The sequence below is a fragment of the Perna viridis genome, chromosome 12 (assembly GCF_037379345.1).
Source record: "Perna viridis isolate PV_CMFRI_1.1 ecotype Kerala chromosome 12, ASM3737934v1, whole genome shotgun sequence".
In the NCBI taxonomy this organism is placed as follows: Eukaryota; Metazoa; Mollusca; class Bivalvia; order Mytilida; family Mytilidae; genus Perna; species Perna viridis.
The window spans coordinates 36,436,844-36,456,074 of NC_142456.1; the positions used below are offsets into that span (position 1 = coordinate 36,436,844).

General features: G+C 31.5%; 2 protein-coding genes across 8 annotated transcripts; both read left to right on the forward strand.

Annotated features, from left to right (window-relative positions):
* Positions 1 to 219: 219 nt before the first annotated feature.
* On the forward strand, positions 220 to 11,842 carry LOC148602150 (uncharacterized). Of its 7 annotated transcripts, none has more exons than XM_088554693.1 (7): positions 220 to 413; positions 1,885 to 1,971; positions 2,644 to 2,785; positions 3,816 to 3,901; positions 7,374 to 7,563; positions 8,632 to 8,718; positions 10,137 to 11,842. In XM_088554693.1, exons 3-7 carry the CDS (start codon positions 2,778 to 2,780, stop codon positions 10,225 to 10,227), a joined length of 462 nt encoding a protein of 153 aa, XP_088410819.1. In that variant the 5' UTR covers positions 220 to 413; positions 1,885 to 1,971; positions 2,644 to 2,777; the 3' UTR covers positions 10,228 to 11,842. The 7 variants fall into 7 exon arrangements, 5 of the variants coding, with proteins under 5 accessions (XP_088410819.1, XP_088410821.1, XP_088410822.1 ...); XM_088554695.1 differs by having other exon boundaries at positions 2,695 to 2,785; positions 9,623 to 11,839; XM_088554696.1 differs by having other exon boundaries at positions 2,695 to 2,785; positions 9,795 to 11,839.
* A 365-nt stretch (positions 11,843 to 12,207) lies between these two features.
* LOC148602151 (coatomer subunit beta'-like) lies at positions 12,208 to 19,001 on the forward strand. The gene is made up of 7 exons (XM_088554691.1): positions 12,208 to 12,439; positions 13,305 to 13,397; positions 13,966 to 14,146; positions 14,827 to 14,970; positions 15,929 to 16,069; positions 16,618 to 16,647; positions 18,094 to 19,001. Exons 1-7 carry the CDS (start codon positions 12,360 to 12,362, stop codon positions 18,127 to 18,129), a joined length of 705 nt encoding a protein of 234 aa, XP_088410817.1. The 5' UTR covers positions 12,208 to 12,359; the 3' UTR covers positions 18,130 to 19,001.
* Positions 19,002 to 19,231: the final 230 nt, after the last annotated feature.

Sequence of the window (19,231 nt, forward strand, 5' to 3'; positions counted from 1 at the left end):
AGCTAAGAATGGCATACAGTAAAAAGGAAACAATTATTAACCCATAATTATTACATGCACAATACGACAAGCTTCAAAGAGTTCAAAATGCTACCACCAGATTGATGTCACGGCGCAGGAAATATGACCATATAGCACTTGGTTTAACTGACCTACACTGGTTAACTGTTGAATTCCAATAAAAATACGAACTTATCTTATGCTTTTATGCTTTATAGCACTGCATGGTATAGCTCCAGCATATCTCCAACAGCTTCTGACTCTATATTGCCCATCAAGATCACTACGCTCCCAGAACTCTGTGACACGTGAAACGTCAAGAGTGAAAACGAAATCGTACGGTGATCGTAGGTTCGACAAGGCAGCTGCCACTTTATGGAATAATCTTCCCAGTAAACTGCGAGTTTAAAACCGTCAGTATTCTATTATTACACATTCGTTAAACTCAACTGCAATAAATTTAAAGACGATATCTAATGCTTGATTGCAAAAAAACATTGCGTTTTCATGAAATTATAAAAAAAATATATTGTATCATTTTCATGAGTTAGGAGAATCCTCTCCTCAAAATACGCTCTTTCGGGTGAAACATATTTTTTACAATATATCTGAACAGCTTTTAAATGTAAGCATAAGTATCATACATATACACAATTCAGCACAGATTAACTGCAATGCACATATTATTTTAGATAACTTAATGCTTTAATGCACAGAAACATTGCGTTCTCATAAAATTTTCAGATGTTTAGAATGGCTGAAACCGTTAACGACAATATGTTTTTGATCAATAAAATGTTGGGTTTGTATCTTAATATTGATTCGTTCGAGGTCATGATTCTTGGAGATGACATACATGTAGTGATAAAAAATATTTGTTTGATCCGAGTGACTTCTCTTAAAAGATCCCATACCTGTGCATTAGATGTTGTGATTTTCATAATAAATCAATAGGCGTAAGCTTTAAAGTATATCTTGTACTAGAAGTTATGCATTGATTTGTTGACGGATGTTGAGAGATATGAGGTCGATGAATACATGATTGCCCGGGCATGTAATGGTGAATGAGAAAGAAATTAAGATCATTCTATTACTAATTTTCTATGTAGGAATAAATTATCATGAGCCGCAGCTATATTTAGTATTTCCTTTTCTTTACATTATCCGACATTTTCATGTGATGAGAAAATCAAACTTTTAAATGTAAGCATAATTATCTTACATTTACACAATTCAGCAGAAATCAACTGTAGTTATAAAAAATCTATACTACGTTTGATCTGAATGAATTCTGTGAAAAGATTTCATATCTGTGCATTAGTTTTTTGTGGTTTTCTTCATAAAACAATTGGCGTTAACTTTGACTTATATCTTGCTCTAGAAGTAATGAATTGATATGTTGACGAATATTGACAGAAATGAGGGTAATGAATACATAGTTGTCCGGACATGTAATGGTGAATGTGTTAGAAATTAAGATCATTCTATTACTAACTTTCTTTGTAGGAATGAATTATCACGAGCAATAAAGATATTTAGTATTTCCTTTTATTTACATTATCCGAAATTAATGTGTAATGAGAAAGTCAATCTTTCACCTGTTATGATTAAAGTAATTATTGATTATTTGCTTCATTTTAAAATGAAAGTACCAAGAACGTAAACACTATGTATAGAAGTTCAATATTGGCGAAGAAAGTATTTTAATTTTATTGATTTACTTTAAATTTTACTTATATCTTAGGGAGAATCATTTTTCATAACCACATGATAAAATCGAAGAAAAACTTCATTTAACACCAGCTCTATCAGTGTATTCAATAATTTCTCTCGAAGTAAGTATCGGAAAGCGAAGGCATTATATGAATATACTGTACTTTTTAGGACTTAGGCGAAATCTGTCCTCAAAATAGACTCTTTTGGGCGAAACAAAGTTGAGGATGAAAATTTCAAAATCGCGTGTATTAAAGCGTAAGTATTCGTCTTTTACACTACAGCAGAAATCAACTGCAAAGCACTTTATTAAGGAATTCGTTATTGAACCGAAACATGGTGTTTTCATGAAAGTTTGAGATGTTCTGAATCGCCAATATATATATAATAATCTTTGCAATGTATGTAAAAACATCATTATATAATGGTAAGTTTATACGAAAACGAAAAAGCTGTTTTTTACATTGGCAAATATGAGTTTATGTGAAAGTGTTATTGCTAAGAGTTAGGGACAATTCTTTGACTATTCATTTTTTTTTTGTTTTCTACTAAAGCCCTGGATTCGTAATGAATACATTATTTCCTAAAAGTTATGCGACATTCCCTATTTGTATTTCAAGATAGCATCTGACCGGTATTAAATAAATTATTATTTAGTGCTTTTGAAAACGAGAATGTTGCATTCGCACTATTCCTTTTTGGGACGAACTGATATAAAAACATGTACTTGCTCTAAATGTGCAGAATTAAGGTGTCGTTTTCAAAAGAAACGTATTTTGTCACTGCATATTTATCTTAACTTTCAATCATTTTAGGGTTAATCATTGTTTCCTTTTAATGTATGTAATCTTAGCTTGATATTAAACATAAACGTATGTTGTTAATGCAATGCTAAACTTTATATCAGAATTAGTTTATTTTTCTTTTCAGTAAATTCTTGAATACAACGGCATTATGAAAATATCCTCTATTTTTTCTCAGGACTTGGGCGAAACAAATACTCAAACTATGCTCTTTTGGGTGAAACATAGTTACGCAATGTATTGTATCGTATCTGTTAGAATATGAAACTGTAAGTATCCTAATATTATATGTTCGTTAAACCCAAAAGCAATAAATTTTAAGAAGGTATATAATGCTTAGTTGCACAAACACAATGCGTATTAATGAAATTTTAAAATTATATTGTATCTTCTTCAGGATTCAGGCGAATCCTTCCCTCACAATACGCTCGTTTGGGTGAAACATATTTTTACAATATATCTGAACAGCTTTTAAATGTAAGCATAAGTTTCATACATTTACACATTCAGGACAAATAAACTGCAATGCAATTGTTATTTTAAATGACTTTTAATACTTAAATGCACAGAAACATGGCGATCTCATGAAATATTGTAATTTTTAGTATAGTCGATATCGTTAGCGACAATATGTTTGATCAATAAATGATCACTAAATTGTTGTTTTTTGTATTTTAATAATGTTACGTTCAAGTTAATAATTCTCAGAGGTGACATTAATAAAAATATGTTTTGTTTGATCAGAATGGATGCTCTTAAATGATCCCATATCTTTGCATCAGTTTTTGTAGTTTTCATAATAAAACAATCGGCGCTAACTTTCAAGTAAATCTTGTACTAGAAGTTATGAATTGATTTGTTGACGGATGTTGACAGATATAAGGTTGATGAATGTGTTAAAATTTAAGATAATTCTATTGCTAATTTTTTTTGTAGGAATGAATTATCACAAGCCGTAGAGATAATTAGACTTTCTATTTATTTACATTATCCCGTTATGTGTGTTAAATGAGAAATTCAAACTTTCATCTGTTATGAATAAGTAATTATTGTTTTTTGGCTTCGAAAACATTTTGTAAATTTTGAGATGAAAGTAGCAAGAATGTATACACTATGTACAGAATATCAATTTTGCCGAACGAAGTAATTTTATTAAAATTGCATACATGTATTTACTTTAAATTTTAATCATAAAAAAAACATTTTACAGAGGGCTGCTCTATCAGTGTATACAATAATTTCTCTCAAAACAAGTATCGGAAAGCGAAGGCATAATATGAATATCCTCTATTTTTTAAGGACTTGGGCGAAATCATTTCTCAAAGTAGACTCTTTAGGCGAAACAAAGATAAGCATGGAAATTTCAACAACCCTTGTATTAAAACGTAAGTATCCGTCTTTTACATTACAACAGAAAACAACTGCAAACCACTTTCTTAAGGAATTCTTATGTGTTCATGACAGTTTGAGATGTTCTGAATCGCCAACATATATGTATAAAAATTTTTGTGATGTTATGAAATAACATCATTAAGTAATGGTAAGTTTATAAGAAAACGAAAAAGCTGTTTTTTGTTTTTTTTTACATTGGCAAATATGAGTTTATTTGATAGAGTAATTGCTAAGAGTTAGGGACAATTCTTCGACTATTTATTCTCTTTTTTCCCCCACTAAAGCCCTAATGAAAACACTTTCTTTATAAAAATTATCTGACATTCCTACTTTTTAGTAGAAGATGGCATTTGACGGGTAGCAAATAAATCAATGCTTATTGCTTTTGAAAATAAAATGTTGTAGTCACACTATACCTTTTTCTTAGAGAAACTGAATTAAAGAATAAAAATAATGATAATAAGTATCCGTCTTTTACACTACAGCAGAAATCAACTGCAAAGCCCTTTATTTAGGAATTCTTATGTATTCATAACAGTTTGAGATGTTTTGAATCGCCAACATATATGTATAATTTTTTTACACTGTATGAAATAACATCATTATATAATGGTAAGTATATAGGAAAACGAAAAAGCTGTTTTTTACGTTGGCAAATATGAGTTTATTTGATAGAGTAGTTGCTGCGAGTAACGGACAATGAGAAATAGAAATCAATAACAAAACTTTCTATAATAATGTACTATGTTGACCTAGTTAAACCAAATTTATGAAATATTGACGTGTTTTGTATACACATAATTTGCTTTTTGTCCTTGTTTTCTGACAACAAGATGTTATGTCATAGATATGTTACACTTTCAAATAGATACAGAAAGAAATGTTGAAATAATTAATAATGAAAGGAATGTCATTAAGCAATTTAGTCGTCAAACTGCATAGCGTGTACAGTCGATATGTGAAGAAGTAATTAAAGAGAAATGTTTGTCAAAATATTAACAACTACGGTCATATAAGATAAAGATATCTTAGAAAATTAATATTATTCTCTATCAAGGCTACCGGAGATGACAGGTGTATAAATAAACTGCAATATTCAACCAATTGCTACATTGCGGGCTTTGTAGGAGTCCATTGTTTAGTAGGAAAATTCTCACTTTACTCAATAACCACGGAGAAAAAAAACTTGAGATCGTGACTCGGTGTCGTTACAAGCAGATTTACTGAGGCATTTCTGAATCATGTAGGCGTCGTTTACTGTCGCATTATCATTACTTGTAACTTATAAAAAATACAACAAACGATTTATAATACTAGGGTTGATACAACCCGGGGATGTATATGTTTCTTCTTTAGATAACTACGTATCAGACAACGATCCGTCACAAGTTTGATTGAAAGAATGTCAAATCTTCTGCTGCTCCCTATACACATGTAAATGGGCATTTGTGTTTAATTAAGTTTTTTTTTGTTAGAATAAAAATCTGTCGCGTTATTGCATTCCAAACTTATTATTTCTTTTTAATTTGACGAATAATAAAATGCAATACTGATCAGATAGGTATAATTAATAAAGCATTCGTTTTCCACAAATATATCAAGTATAATATCAATTTGAACAATGGCAAACACAATTTTATCATATTTTTATTTTTTTCGATTTATGATTGATTAAATTCTATAACCAAGGCTACACTTGCATTAGTCGTTGCAGTATTTGTAATAAAACATTTCATTAAGGGTAAAGTATTATTTTGGTTATTGCATGTCCTTCGTTGTGTGTGTCAGTTACTGATGTCTGCTTTTGTCCCTGGTATATATTCTTTTGTTTTCTGCTAGAATCTTGATTCTCTTGATTACACTTCCTTTTGTGCCAGAAAAAATATAAAATTCAAGTCAACGAATTATGAGGTATGTAATGGAGAAATAAGTAGGATAAATAATGTTTTGTAATGCATTATTATCCACAAATTCGTACTGATATAATTATTTCTTTGTAATCAAATGTATCAGACTTTTCTTGTTTATTATCGGGTTTTCTCCTAAGGCATACTAAATAAATCATTCGTCTAAGCTATTAGCTTGGTGATGACAACACCATTTTTTTTAGTTATTATTTACAATATTTGTATAGCGCCAATCTAAACTGCATTTACTCTAAGCGCTTTACGGCATACAAATGATATACAATACAAAGTATGTAGTAATCAACACCTACAATTATACAAAAGAATGTGAAAAGTGAAATATTTTTCAGAACAGTAATTATGTATCTAAGATATAGAAATTTGTAAAGAAAAAAAGACGAACAAAAACAAAACATAATTATAAATTATGTAATTAAAGCATAATTAATTATTAAAACATTATTTAAATAGTATAAAAATATTAGATAGAAATTTTCAGACAACATGACATCCTTTATCATTGTTACGCTAATGATTCGCAGATATATTTAGTAATTGAACCAATTGACAACTGGTCCGAAATATCCACACGAATTGAAGCTTATGTTGAGGACATCAGCTCATGCATGACGAGCAAGCTGTTAAAGCTCAACCAAGATAAGAATGAATTACTGAATCTAAAAATTATAGCTAAAGTAAAAATATCTAGAAAATATATATATTTATCATTTGAATGAAATAAGAAGAATTAAAAACAATAAAAAATGTTTCCATTAAAAAATCAAAAAATCAAAACAGAACATTACTGTGTTAAAAATGCCAGTGATAGAATAGATCAATAAACTCATATTCTAACAGATACAAAACCCTGCGAAACTATGTTTCGACTAAAATAGCAGAATTTGAGGATTTATTTCGCCCTTATCCTGAGAAATAAATGCAGGATGTTTATATCATGCCGTTGTATTCCAGAATTTACTGATATGTAAAGTATATTAATTCTGATATAAAGTTTCGCATTGCATTAACAACACGAGTTTATGTTCAATATCTAGCTGAGGATGACGTACAGTAAAAAAGAAACAATGATTAACCCATAATTATTACGTGCACATTACGACGTTACGGCAAATTCTGCTCTTTCATGGTTTCTCTCGTATTTAGAAAGAAGGACTCAACAAGTATCCGAGGAAGCCATCCAACCCAACTCGATAAAATTAAACTTTGGCGTTCAGCAGGGACCTGTTTTTGGGTCCAGAGTTCATTGTATGTTTTCTTAGCCTATCGGATACACTTGGGCAAAGATTAACCGAATTCGTTGTTACATTACGGACAGTGCTTGCAAAATTCTAACATCGAGATTGGAATACAGCAACTCCCTTATATATGGCGTGAAATCTAATAGCTTGAACAAGCTTCAAAGAGTTCAAAATGCTACCGCCAAATTGATATTACGGCGCAGAAAATATAACCTAATAGCACTTGGTTTAATTGACCTACACTGGTTACCCTGTTGAATTCCGATGTCAATACAAACTGATCTTATGCTTTTTTATAGCACTGCATCATGTGCATGGTATAGCTCCAGCATATCTTCAAAAGCTTCTGAGTCTATACCGCCCATCAAGATCACTACGCTCCCAGATATCTGTGACACTTGAAACGTCAAGAGTGAAAACGAAATCGCACGGTGATCGTAGGTTCGACAAGGCAGCTGCTACTTTATGGAACAATCTTCCCAGTGAACTGTGAGTTTTAAATTATAAGTATCCTAATATTACACATTCGTCAAACTCAACTGCAATAAATTTAAAGACGGTATCTAATGCTTGAATGCACAAAAACATTGCGTTTTCATGAAATTATAAAAAAATATATTGTATCATTTTCATGAGTTAGGAGAATCCTCTCCTTAAAATACGCTCTTTCGGGCGAAACATATTTTTACAATATATCTGAACAGCTTTTAATTGTAAGCATAAATATCATACATATACACAATTCAGCACAGATCAACTGCAATGCATATATTATTTTAGATGACTTCTAATGCTTTAATGCACAAAAACATGCAATATGTTTGATCAATAAAATGTTGGTTTTGTATCGATTCGTTCGAGCTCATGATTCTTGGAGATGACATACATGTAATGATAAAAAAAAAATATTTATTTGATCCGAGTGACTTCTCTTAGAAGATCCCATATCTGTGCATTAGTTTTTGTAGGTTGTTTCATAACAAAACAATAGGCGTTAACTTTCAAGTATATCTTGTACTAGAAGTTATGAATTGATTTGTTGACGGATGCTGAAAGATATTAGGTTGATGAATAAATAATTGTCCGGGCATGTAATGGTGAATGTGTTAGAATTTAAGAAAATTCTATTGCTAAATTTCTTTGTTGGAATGAATTATCACAAGCCGTAGAGATAATTAGATTTTCTTGTTATTTACATTATCCCGATATGTGTGTGTAATGAGGAATTCAAACTTTCATCTGTTATGAGTAAGTAATTATTGATTATTGGCTTCGAAACAATTTGTAAATTTTGAGATGAAAGTAGCAAGAATGCATACACTATGTATAGAATTTCAATATTGCCGATGAAAGTATTTTAACTTGATTGCATACTTTAAATTTTAATTATATCTTAGGGAGAATCATTGTTTGTTACAATATGATAATTTCTACTTGATTAAGATCAAAGAAAAAAACAATTTACAGCGGGAAGCTCTATCAGTAAATACAATAATTTTTGTCAAAATAAGTATCGGAAATCGAAGGCATGATATAAATATCCTGTATTTTATTAAGGACTTGGGCGAAATCTTTCCTCAAAATAGACTCTTTTGGGCGAAACAAAGATGAGCATGAAACTTTCAACAACCCTTGTATTAAAACGTAAGTGTCCGTCTTTTACACTACAGCAGAAATTAACTGCAAAACACTTAATTAAGGAATTCTTATGTGTTCATGACAGTTTGAGATGTTCTGAATCGCCAACATATATGTATAAAATTTGTGCACTGTATGTAATAACATCATTATATAATGGTAAGTTTATACGAAAACGAAAAAACTGTTTTTACATTGGCAAATATGAGTTACTTTGATAGAGTAGTTTCTAAGAGTTAGGGACAATTCTTGCACTATTTATTTTCTTTTTATTAAAGCCCTGGATTCGTAATGAAAACGCTTTTTTATAAAAGTTATCCGACATTCCTAATTTGTAGTTCAAGATAGCATCTGACGGGTAGTAAATAAGTCATTGTTTAGTGCTTTTGAAAATAGAATATTATATTCTCACTATACCTTTTCTTTAGAGAAACTGATATAAAGAAAAAACATGGACTTACTCTATATGTGCAGAATCTCGATGTTCTTGTTCACAAAAAGTATTTTGTCAATGCATATTTATCTTACTTTTCAACCATTGAAGGGTTAATCATTGTCTCTTTCTACTAAAGGTTATTCTTAGCTAGATATTAAACGAAAACTCATGTTTTAATGCAATGCTCAGTTTTATATCATAATTAGTGTATTTTTCATTTCAAAAAATTCTACAATACAATAGCATCATGAAAGTATCCTGTATTTTTTCTCAGGACTTGGGCGAAACAAATAGTCAAACTGTGTTCTTTTGGGCGAAACATAGTTTCGTAAGGTTAATTGCATACATGTATTTACTTTAAATTTTAATCATATCGTAGGGAGAATCATCGTTCGTTACCATATTTTTAAGGTAAAAAAAATCATTTTACAGCGGGCAGCTCTATCAGTGTATACACAATTTCTCTCAAAACAGGTATCGGATAGCGAAGGCATGATATGAATATCCTGTATTTTTTCTCCGGACTTGGGCGAAACAAATACTCAAACTGTGCACTTTTGGGCGAAACATAGTTTCGAAGGTTAATTGCATACATGTATTTACTTTAAATTTTAATCATATCATCGTTCGTTACCGTATTATTAAGGTAACAAAATCATTTTACAACGGGCAGCTCTATCGTTGTAAACGATAATTTCTCTCAAAACAAGTATGGCAAAGCCAAGGCATGGTATGAATATCCAGCATTTTTTCCGGACTTGGGCAAAACAAATACTCAAACTGTGCACTTTTGGGCGAAACATAGTTTCGAAGGTTAATTGCATACATGTATTTACTTTAAATTTTAATCTTATCATCATTCGTTACCGTATTATTAAGGTAACAAAATCATTTTACAACGGGCAGCTCTATCGTTGTAAACGATAATTTCTCTCAAAACAAGTATGGCAAAGCCAAGGCATGATATGAATATCCAGCATTTTTTAAGGACTTGGGCGAAATCGTTCCTCAAAATAGACTCTTTTGGGCGAAACAAAGATGAGCATGAAAACTTCAACAACCCTTGTATTAAAACGTAAGTATCCGTCTTTTACACTACAACAGAAATCAACTACAAAGCCCTTTATTCTGATGTGTTATTGAACAGAAAATAGGCATATTCATGATAGTTTGAGATGTTCTGAATCGCCAACATATATGTATAAAATGTTTTGCACTGGATGTAATAATATTATATAATGGTTAATGGTAAGTTTATAAGAAAACGAAAAAGATGTTTTCTTCATGGGCAAATATGAGTTTATTTGAAAGTGTTATTACCAAGAGTAAGGGACAATTCTTTGACTTTTTATTTTCTTTGTTTTCTACTAAAGCCAACGATTCGTTATGAAAGAGTAATCAAGGGAACCAAGGTAATAGCGGTAATCAAAAGAATTTAATCCAGGGACAAAGACCAGACATGGAAAACAGACATACACAACAAAGAACATAAAGAAACTAAAATCATACATACAAAGTAACAAAAGTAAATGAGGAACTCGGACTCCACTAAAAACTGGGAGCATGGACCAGGTGCACCGGTAGAGTAGCTTTTCTAGAAACACCCGCCGAGTTGCTCATAAAAAGTCAAGTCCGGGGTAGACGGACGAGGAAAAGAAGCCTATGACCCGTCAAATAAATTAGTTCTCCTGGTGCTGATGGATACACCATAACGATTCACGAGTTCATGATGACGACCATAAAACTTCTGTAGTGATAACTTCAATCTTGTAGCAACATAACCCTGTTCCAGAAGCCTATTTGTTAGAGTTCTAGCGCGAAACAAAAAGTCTGCGTAGTTTCGGCAAGCTCTGGCATAACGTATGAATTGAGATTTGAACACTCCATACACAGGAGCCGAAGGGATGTTGCCACAGATGAAAGGAAAGTTGACAATTCTGAACGAAATGTCATCACGTTTGTCGTAAAGTTTGGTCAATAGTTTTCCTTTATCATCGATTTCTATGTGTAGGTCAAGATATGAGGCTGACTTCACAGTGTTTAAAGATAATACGTCATCTATATAGCGGAAACTGAGATTGAAGGATCTAGCCAAACGATAGTCTTTCTTTCTGATCAGATCAGCTATACAGACAGCCTCATAAGAGTGACGGAATAGGTCAGCAAGAAAAGGAGCACAATTTGTTCCCATTGGAATGCCGACTGTTTGTTGAAAAACACGTCCACCACACTGGACAAATATGTTGTCGATTAAAAATTCCAGCATTTTGTAAACATCTTCCTCTGTATACATTATTTTATAAAAGTTATCCGACATTCCTTATTTGTATTTCAAGATAGCATATGACGGGTAGTAAATAAATTATTGTTTAGTGCTTTTGAAAAAAAAATGTTGCATTCACACTATACCTTTTTGGGAGAAACTGATATAAAAACATGTACTTGCTCTAAATGTGCAGAATCAAGGTGTTGTTATCAACAAAAAGTACTTTGTCACTGCATATTTATCTTACCTTTCAGTCATTTCGGGTTAATCATTGTTTCTTTTTACTGTATGTCATTCTTAGCTAGATATTAAACATAAAATCTTGTTAACACAGTGCTAAACCTTATACCGGAATGATTATGAATTTCGCTTTACTGTTGGTGATAAGTATTATCACTTCGTTTTTGTGAGTATTCAGATGATAACTGTAGTATAGACTGTAACCAGATAACTAAATATGTAATTCTATATAAATGTTTGCTCACTCTACATTATAGATGTCTTCTGCTCACTCTATATTGTAGATGTCTTCTGATCTAAATTTGATTTACTGGTTATTGACTTACTAAAAAAAAATGAAATTATGCCTTTTCTTCATTTTAAATACAAAAAAATTTGGGGTTGTTTTTTTAGGTTTTCACCTAGAAAATCACCTACCCTCTTGCAATAAGTTAGAGTAAGAAACAAAAAACCAACATTTTTTTAGGGATAGGCTAGTGATAATGGCTATTAATAAAATCTTATCTTCAGATCTTTCATTGGATTTGATATCTTCATATTTTGTATTTTTCTGTAATTTATTTGTTTCAGAGTGAGCAGAAATGGAAGCAGTTAGCTGAGTTAGCCATCAGTAAATGTGAGTTTGGTCTGGCTCAGGAGTGTTTACACAATGCCCAGGATTATGGAGGACTGCTTCTTTTGGCAAGCTCTGCAGGAAATGTTGGAATGATCGCCAAACTGGCTCAAACAGCTGAAAAGTCTGGACAAAATAATGTGGCATTCCTATCATATTTCTCTTTAGGAAGGTTTGTATATATATTTGCCATTTGTCATCTTGATTCAAGCAAAAAAAGAACTGTATGTTTTACTTTTAACCTTGTTAGGTTTCATAGATAATTATTGCTTTTTATAACAAAACCATTTTATTTTTGATGATATTCAATGTTCTGTAAAGAGTAATCAAGGTTCTATCAGAAATCAAAAAGAATGTAATCCAGGGACAAAGACCAAACATGGACGGGTAATCAAGGGAACCAAGGTTCTAGCAGAAATCAAAAAGATTGTCATCCAGGGACAAAGACCAGACATGGAAGAGTAATCAAGGTTCAATCAGAAATCAAAAGAATGTAATCCAGGGACAAAGACCAAACATGGACGGGTAATCAAGGGAACCAAGGTTCTAGCAGAAATCAAAAGAATATAATCCAGGGACAAAACCAGACATGGAAGAGTAAATAAGCTTCTATCAGAAATCAAAAGAATGTAATCCAGTAAAGAGTAATCAAGATTCTATCAGAAATCAAAAGAATGTAATCCGGGGACAAAGTCCAGACATGGAAAACAGACACACACAACAAAGAACATAAAATAACCAAAATGATACATACAAAGTAACAAAAGCAAATGAGCAACTTTGACTCCACAAAAACGAGGAGCATAGACCAGGTGCACTGGTAGGGTAAGTGTTCTCTGCTTTTCTAGAAATACCTGCTCTGCTGCTCATAAAAGTCAAGTCCGGGGTAGACAAAAGAGGAAGGGCCAACTAGGACAAGTTAAACAAATCAGTTCTCATTGTGCAGATTGATACACTGTAATGATCCATGAGTTTATGGTGACGACCATAAAACATCTATGTAAACATAGTAAATGAAATTGAAAATTTTCCTTTAGGTTAGAGGAATGTTTAGAAGTATTGATCAACACCGGCAGACTTCCAGAGGCAGCTTTCTTTGCTCGTACCTATCTACCTAGTCAAGTTTCAAGGTATATATATATATATATGTAGAATGTTAGACTAAAACTATGAATGGCTTAAAAATATTCCGATGGATGTGAAGAAATTAGTCCACATGGAAGTGGACGATTGCGCAAGTGTGGAGGCACTGATTATCTAAAATATGACATTGAGCTCCATCTGTCGTAGGCATATCATATTATGAAATATAATTTTCATTTTGGGATGTTGAATATTCATGTACCTTAAATATAAATGATCAAACAGAGCTTAAAATTTGAATGCAAAGAAGAATGTACAAGGAAAAGAAGACATGATTTTCGATATCATTTTGATAAACTGAGTTGTAATTTCATCTGAAACTAAACATTTCTAGCGCACATAACTCCAAGAACTCTGTCTAAAACCTCATTTATCTGACATTCTATTAAAAAATTTCTGAGCAAATCCAGTGATGCAGAGATCAGATTGTGGTCTTTTCAAATAGAGAAAGCATCCTCGGGTGAAATTATATTGTGAGATTGGTGGGTTTTTGACATGTATGTTACTTTTTTTTCCCTTTTGTCTATTTTTACTAAAACTTACACTTGATTTCAGAGTAGTACAATTATGGAGAGAGAATTTAGGTAGTGTTAATAACAAGGCTGCCAGCTCACTAGCAGATCCAGAGGAATATGAGAACTTATTCCCAGCATTCGTAGAAGCTAAGAAAACTGAACAGTTCTTACAGCCACAGAGAAAGAGTCTTATACCAGCCAACAAATATTCACAAGTTCCTGTAAGCATCCTAAATACACGTTAGCAGGAATCTGAATTTTCTCTAGACATTGTACACAAGTTCTTCCTCATAAACTAAATCATTGGGGGTAGGCATATACATTTGTAAGTTGCAGTGTGAATTATTAATGCATAGAGTATGCCCTTTTTTTTGTAGATACATGAATATTCATGAGTTATGCATTTCATCTCTAATTTGAATATTTTGATTTCTCACTGTTGTATCAACAAAGTTGAATATTTACCTAGATATCAACAAAAAAAAGAACTACATGTGATTTAAACATTAAAATATACCAGAGGTATTTACATTTACAAATTAACAGTATATTTGCAGATTTATTAAAAAAAATGTAGTACTGGTTGTGATTCTTGAATTGGAAGCTTTGTACATTAAGCTCGGAGAATTTCAGACTTCAAGATTCATACAGGCAGATAAATGCATATTGCCTTTTTGTCAAAGTTATTAACTGTAAGAGATTTTTGGTGTACAAGTATGCCACATATGTACTTAAAGGTACATAGATGTGTTTTTTTTATTTCAATCATCTCTTTTTTTCTTATACATATAAATCCTTATATTTCCATTCTGTCAAACAAAGTCACTTATTGTGTTAAAGTATAAAATTGAAAAGGGATTTAGGATTTCAACTATTGTGCAAATTTTTGTCTCCTTTGTAGGTTAACCATGAGCGTAACCCAGTTGAGGAAATGCAGGCTGCAGAACAAAGTGGAGCTTTTGTGTTTGCTTCTGATAGTGCTCCTGCTGAGGAGGAGGAAGATTTTAAAGAGGCCGAGGAGACACCAGTAGAACAGAAAACAGAGGTAGATAATAAAGTGGATTCTACGTAATTGTGTGCAAGTTGTAATACCCAAACAACTAATTAAAATTAACATAGGGAGACCAAACACAAAACTATTCTGTGGCATTCTATTCACATGTACATAACAAAGAGGCAGATAGAACAACAAAAAAAAAAAACAGATATGATTTTCTTCTATTTTTTAGTGAATTTCAAATACAGATTTTACAGTTACGATTCTTTTTTTACTGTACATGTACTTCCGATTTTTCCAATTTCCGATTTATTTGTTGACCTTGTAAAATCATCTCTGAAAAAAAAACCAGTTACATAGATTGAAAATTGTTGCCAATCCTTGCAGTACACATCAATCTTCACGGTCTCAGGATATATTAGTGATTGTAGGAGTAACATGGATTATTATACTATAAAAAAAAGGAGAGTTTTGCCCTTTTTCCCATAATTAATCTAATGTTCTTTCCAGTGCCTTTCGATTGCTTAGTGAATGTATTCCAGATTATTTTTGTCAATATGCAATTTTGATGAAAATTAAAGTATTTTTAACTACTTATTTTAGTCTTATAATGTATGATGTATGTACTAATATATTTTTTTAAATGTATCATGGTATATTACAATGTTCCTTGACAGGTCAGTGTATTAGAGAACATGTAGAAATTAGTCTCAATAGTGCAGTATATCATTTCTTTCTTCTTTAAGGAGGTAGACCTTGGGTAACGGACGAAACTCTTACAAATCAATGGAATGTTTATATTCATCATTTTACATGATAAATGTCATGTAAGCATCAAAGTAACTTGGACTGATTTCATTCTGTTTCAAATGAAAGCTTGGGAGGCTTTGGTGAAATTGAATATGATACAAACATATCACTGATTTTAAGAGTTTTGTCCCTCATCCTAGGCTTACCTCCTGAAATTCAGAATTTTAAATGACCTTTATTTTTTCGTGTTTTGCAGAAGCCTGCACCAACCAAACAGACAACAGAACCCCCTGAACCTTCAGGGAAACCCCCATCACAGGCTGCAATGGATGATATAGAAAAAGAATTAGAGTTAGATCTAGAAAATATGAATTTAGATGAGGATATTGACACATCGGTAGGTCTTCTGTAGTCGGTCAACTAAGTACTATTCTTTGTAAGAATAAGAATCAGGCAGTTGGTGAATCATGGTGGAAAAATCACATGTCTTTCCATGAAATCTTATTAATATTTTATCTGAAATGTGGAAATGTCATTTATTTCTTTTTTTTTTTAATGTCAGTAATTTAAGGTATGAATTATGAGAACATCGTCAAAGGGAGATAACTTACTCCCCCCCCCCGAACTCTCTTTTTTCCGAAAATTGGTACCCAACAAATGCTGGTACTTTCACAGTATAACAATATCTTAGAAAAGTCTATGTAAATTGATGTCATTAGGACTTTGAAATGCTAAGCCACTATGTATCTGTCCAATCATCATACCCTGTGAACACGATCAATAAAACAAAAAAAAACATACAAATACCTGCCGTGGTATGGATTGGGAGTATATTTTCCCCTAAACAACCCTCCCACATGAATATTTCCACTGGAATATTTCTACAATCTCCATAACCTCAATTTTGCTGCTTTGATGATTAAAGGTTCACACTGTCATTTCTAGGGTATCGATGATAAAAAATTACTATCAGAGGTAAGATAGACACTGCATTCTTTTCTGCATGTAATCATTCACAAGTTGTTCTATAGTACATATACATGTAAACATGCTGTAGATAACTTACATGTATATTTTCTACCAATTGACATAAATCAGATCAGAGATGTTTTTTTTAAAGTAGAGTTTAATTTAGCTATACCTTTACCTAATGTGTGTTATTATTGTTTCAAATACACACATGTAAATTATACAATGTACATGTGTTACTTTGTTACACATTTTTTAATGTTAAATTAATGTAAATCAGGGTCATTACCTCGTATTTTTAAAGAAATTTCTTTTTTTTTGTTTTGGTAGAGGGGAAGGGGATGTACTTATATTGATTAAAAGATATGTAATATTCTTGTGGATTCCTTGGTTTTCTGTCAACACATTTTAGTAAGCTCGTAATCCCCTAAAAATATGTCTTAATTTCATTATTCAATGTAACTGGGAAAAAATCCATGTATGTTGGTATCTACAGCACAAGTTTTGTTGAAATACATGTATATTTAGTGGGTTAGATTTTATATATTAACATTTTAGCATACAGGATTGTTGCTAACAGCAACCAGTATACATACATGATATAAGTGTGGTGATTGGTAATATATTCCCAATCTTTGAGTTTCATGAAAAATAAATAATATATCCCCAGGTTTGTGTTTCATAGTTAAAAAAAAACTTCAAATTAAGATCTTCTTGAAATCCAAATGTTTTTTTTTTTTTTTATAAGTCTTGAATGTTTTAAGTGAGCTGACAAGTCAGATTAAAAGTTTAGAAGGGTTTGAAAAGATTCTTAGACTTAGATTATTTTTTGTTTATGAAACTCTACCAAGTTCCCCTGACTATATAACATGTGACTGTCTTCTTTAGCATTTTTTTCTTATACCATAAACCTTCATGCATTTTCCAGAGCTCTTTTTTGCTAATTTTGTGAGCACCAATACACTAAAATATGAATAAGTCCTTCTATTATAGAATAGATGTTCAGGGACAAAATTAAATAGCATTAAGATGTGATTGAAATGACATGCTGTCATATAAAAATAGTACTTTAATAGTATCTGAAGAAAATTTGTTTTCATTATCTCAAAAATATTGATATCATGGTAGGGGTTTGACTGTGTACAGTAAGCACAGTTACCCTGCAATTTTAATGATATGAATTGAAAAAATATGTTCAGTCTTGTCACAGTTTTTCCATTGTCTACCTTTTCAATCATTATCTCTATTTTAGTTGGATTCAATTGACAAAAACAATATTTTCATTAGATTGAATGTTTTTTATAGTATATCCTGCAAGAAAGGGTTTGGTGCATTGTGTAACCCATCATTACCATGACAATTCTCAAGTCTCTTTTATTGCAGATTTTTCCACCATACTAACATTAATAATTACACTAAAAAATAATTAACAATTTTTTTTTTGTTTTCCAGGATGTGAATCTTGATGAAGATTTATTGGAGGATTGAACTCTTGTCATGTGATCACTAAAGAACCAATCATGAACATTTTTACATTGTCATGTAGACATAAGGTCATGTGATTACTTTTGGACCAATCACACATACTCTCATATTGTTATGCGACAGACATGTTTTATTTGTTGATAGAATCAATTCTATTTATTTTCAAGTGCTTTGTTATACCTGGATAAAAGGTTTAATTTTAATGAGTATTTATGTCTAAGTCTATTATTTATTTAAAGCAAATATTTAAACGTGGCCATGATGAAAATGAAAAATATTAAATGGTAGACATCTTATATAAGTATGTACTTTCAATGTTATTTAAAATGATGATAGTGAACAAATCATCACTTATTGTGGGTCATTTATTTAATAATTTAAAGAATTGTTTCAACGATTTCTTTAAGTCCTGCACTTTCAAAATATAAAGTTGCCTAATCAGTTTAATTTTCTACGAGTGACTGGTAACTGAGTTTGACCTACTGTGATACAAGCTTCAGATACAATTTACCTTAATTTCATATGGGGATGAATCGTTTTCTTTAAAATTACTATCCTCAAAAATGAGTGAGATATTCTATTTTAAAGTATGAATGTGCAATATACTGAAGTAGAAAAATCAACTTAAAGTTCATTTAGAAAGGATGCATTTTGCTTTAAGCCTAATAGATATCATATTTCCATGATTTTTTGATAGGTGACATACTATTTGGGCAATTCCTTATACACTGCCTCTACTCCTGTATAGAGTAGGCCCTATTATATGAGGTTTTGCTAACACCGTTAAAACTGAATGTAAAGATCAATTTGAGTGAACTGGAGTTTTGTTGTATGATATTTAATTGAATGATAGGGATTAAAACTATGAAAATAAGTATCTTATGCCTTTATTATTACTCCAAAGGAAGGAGGGGCTTTATAAAAATCAGTCTATCCACTAGTATCTGCCCGTCATACTTTACTACATGTTAAAGTTTATATTGGTGCGCCATATTGCGACATTTTCAGTAATTGGGACAATAATCTCTTGTTTGATGACTGTATACTGAAATCATTTGTGTGGAGTTTCATCAGTGACATGAGGTCTTAGTTTATGATTTCATCC

Coding starts and splice junctions, on each gene's coding strand:
- LOC148602150 (XM_088554693.1), top strand. Junction 3,902..7,373: donor AACAACCCTTGTATTAAAAC/GTAAGTATCCGT, acceptor GCTTTTTTATAG/CACTGCATCATGTGCATGGT. Junction 8,719..10,136: donor AACAACCCTTGTATTAAAAC/GTAAGTGTCCGT, acceptor GCATTTTTTAAG/GACTTGGGCGAAATCGTTCC.
- LOC148602151 (XM_088554691.1), top strand. CDS start 12,360: ATGATCGCCAAACTGGCTCAAACAGCTGAAAAGTCTGGACAAAATAAT. Junction 12,440..13,304: donor TCATATTTCTCTTTAGGAAG/GTTTGTATATAT, acceptor ATTTTCCTTTAG/GTTAGAGGAATGTTTAGAAG. Junction 16,070..16,617: donor ATGAGGATATTGACACATCG/GTAGGTCTTCTG, acceptor TGTCATTTCTAG/GGTATCGATGATAAAAAATT.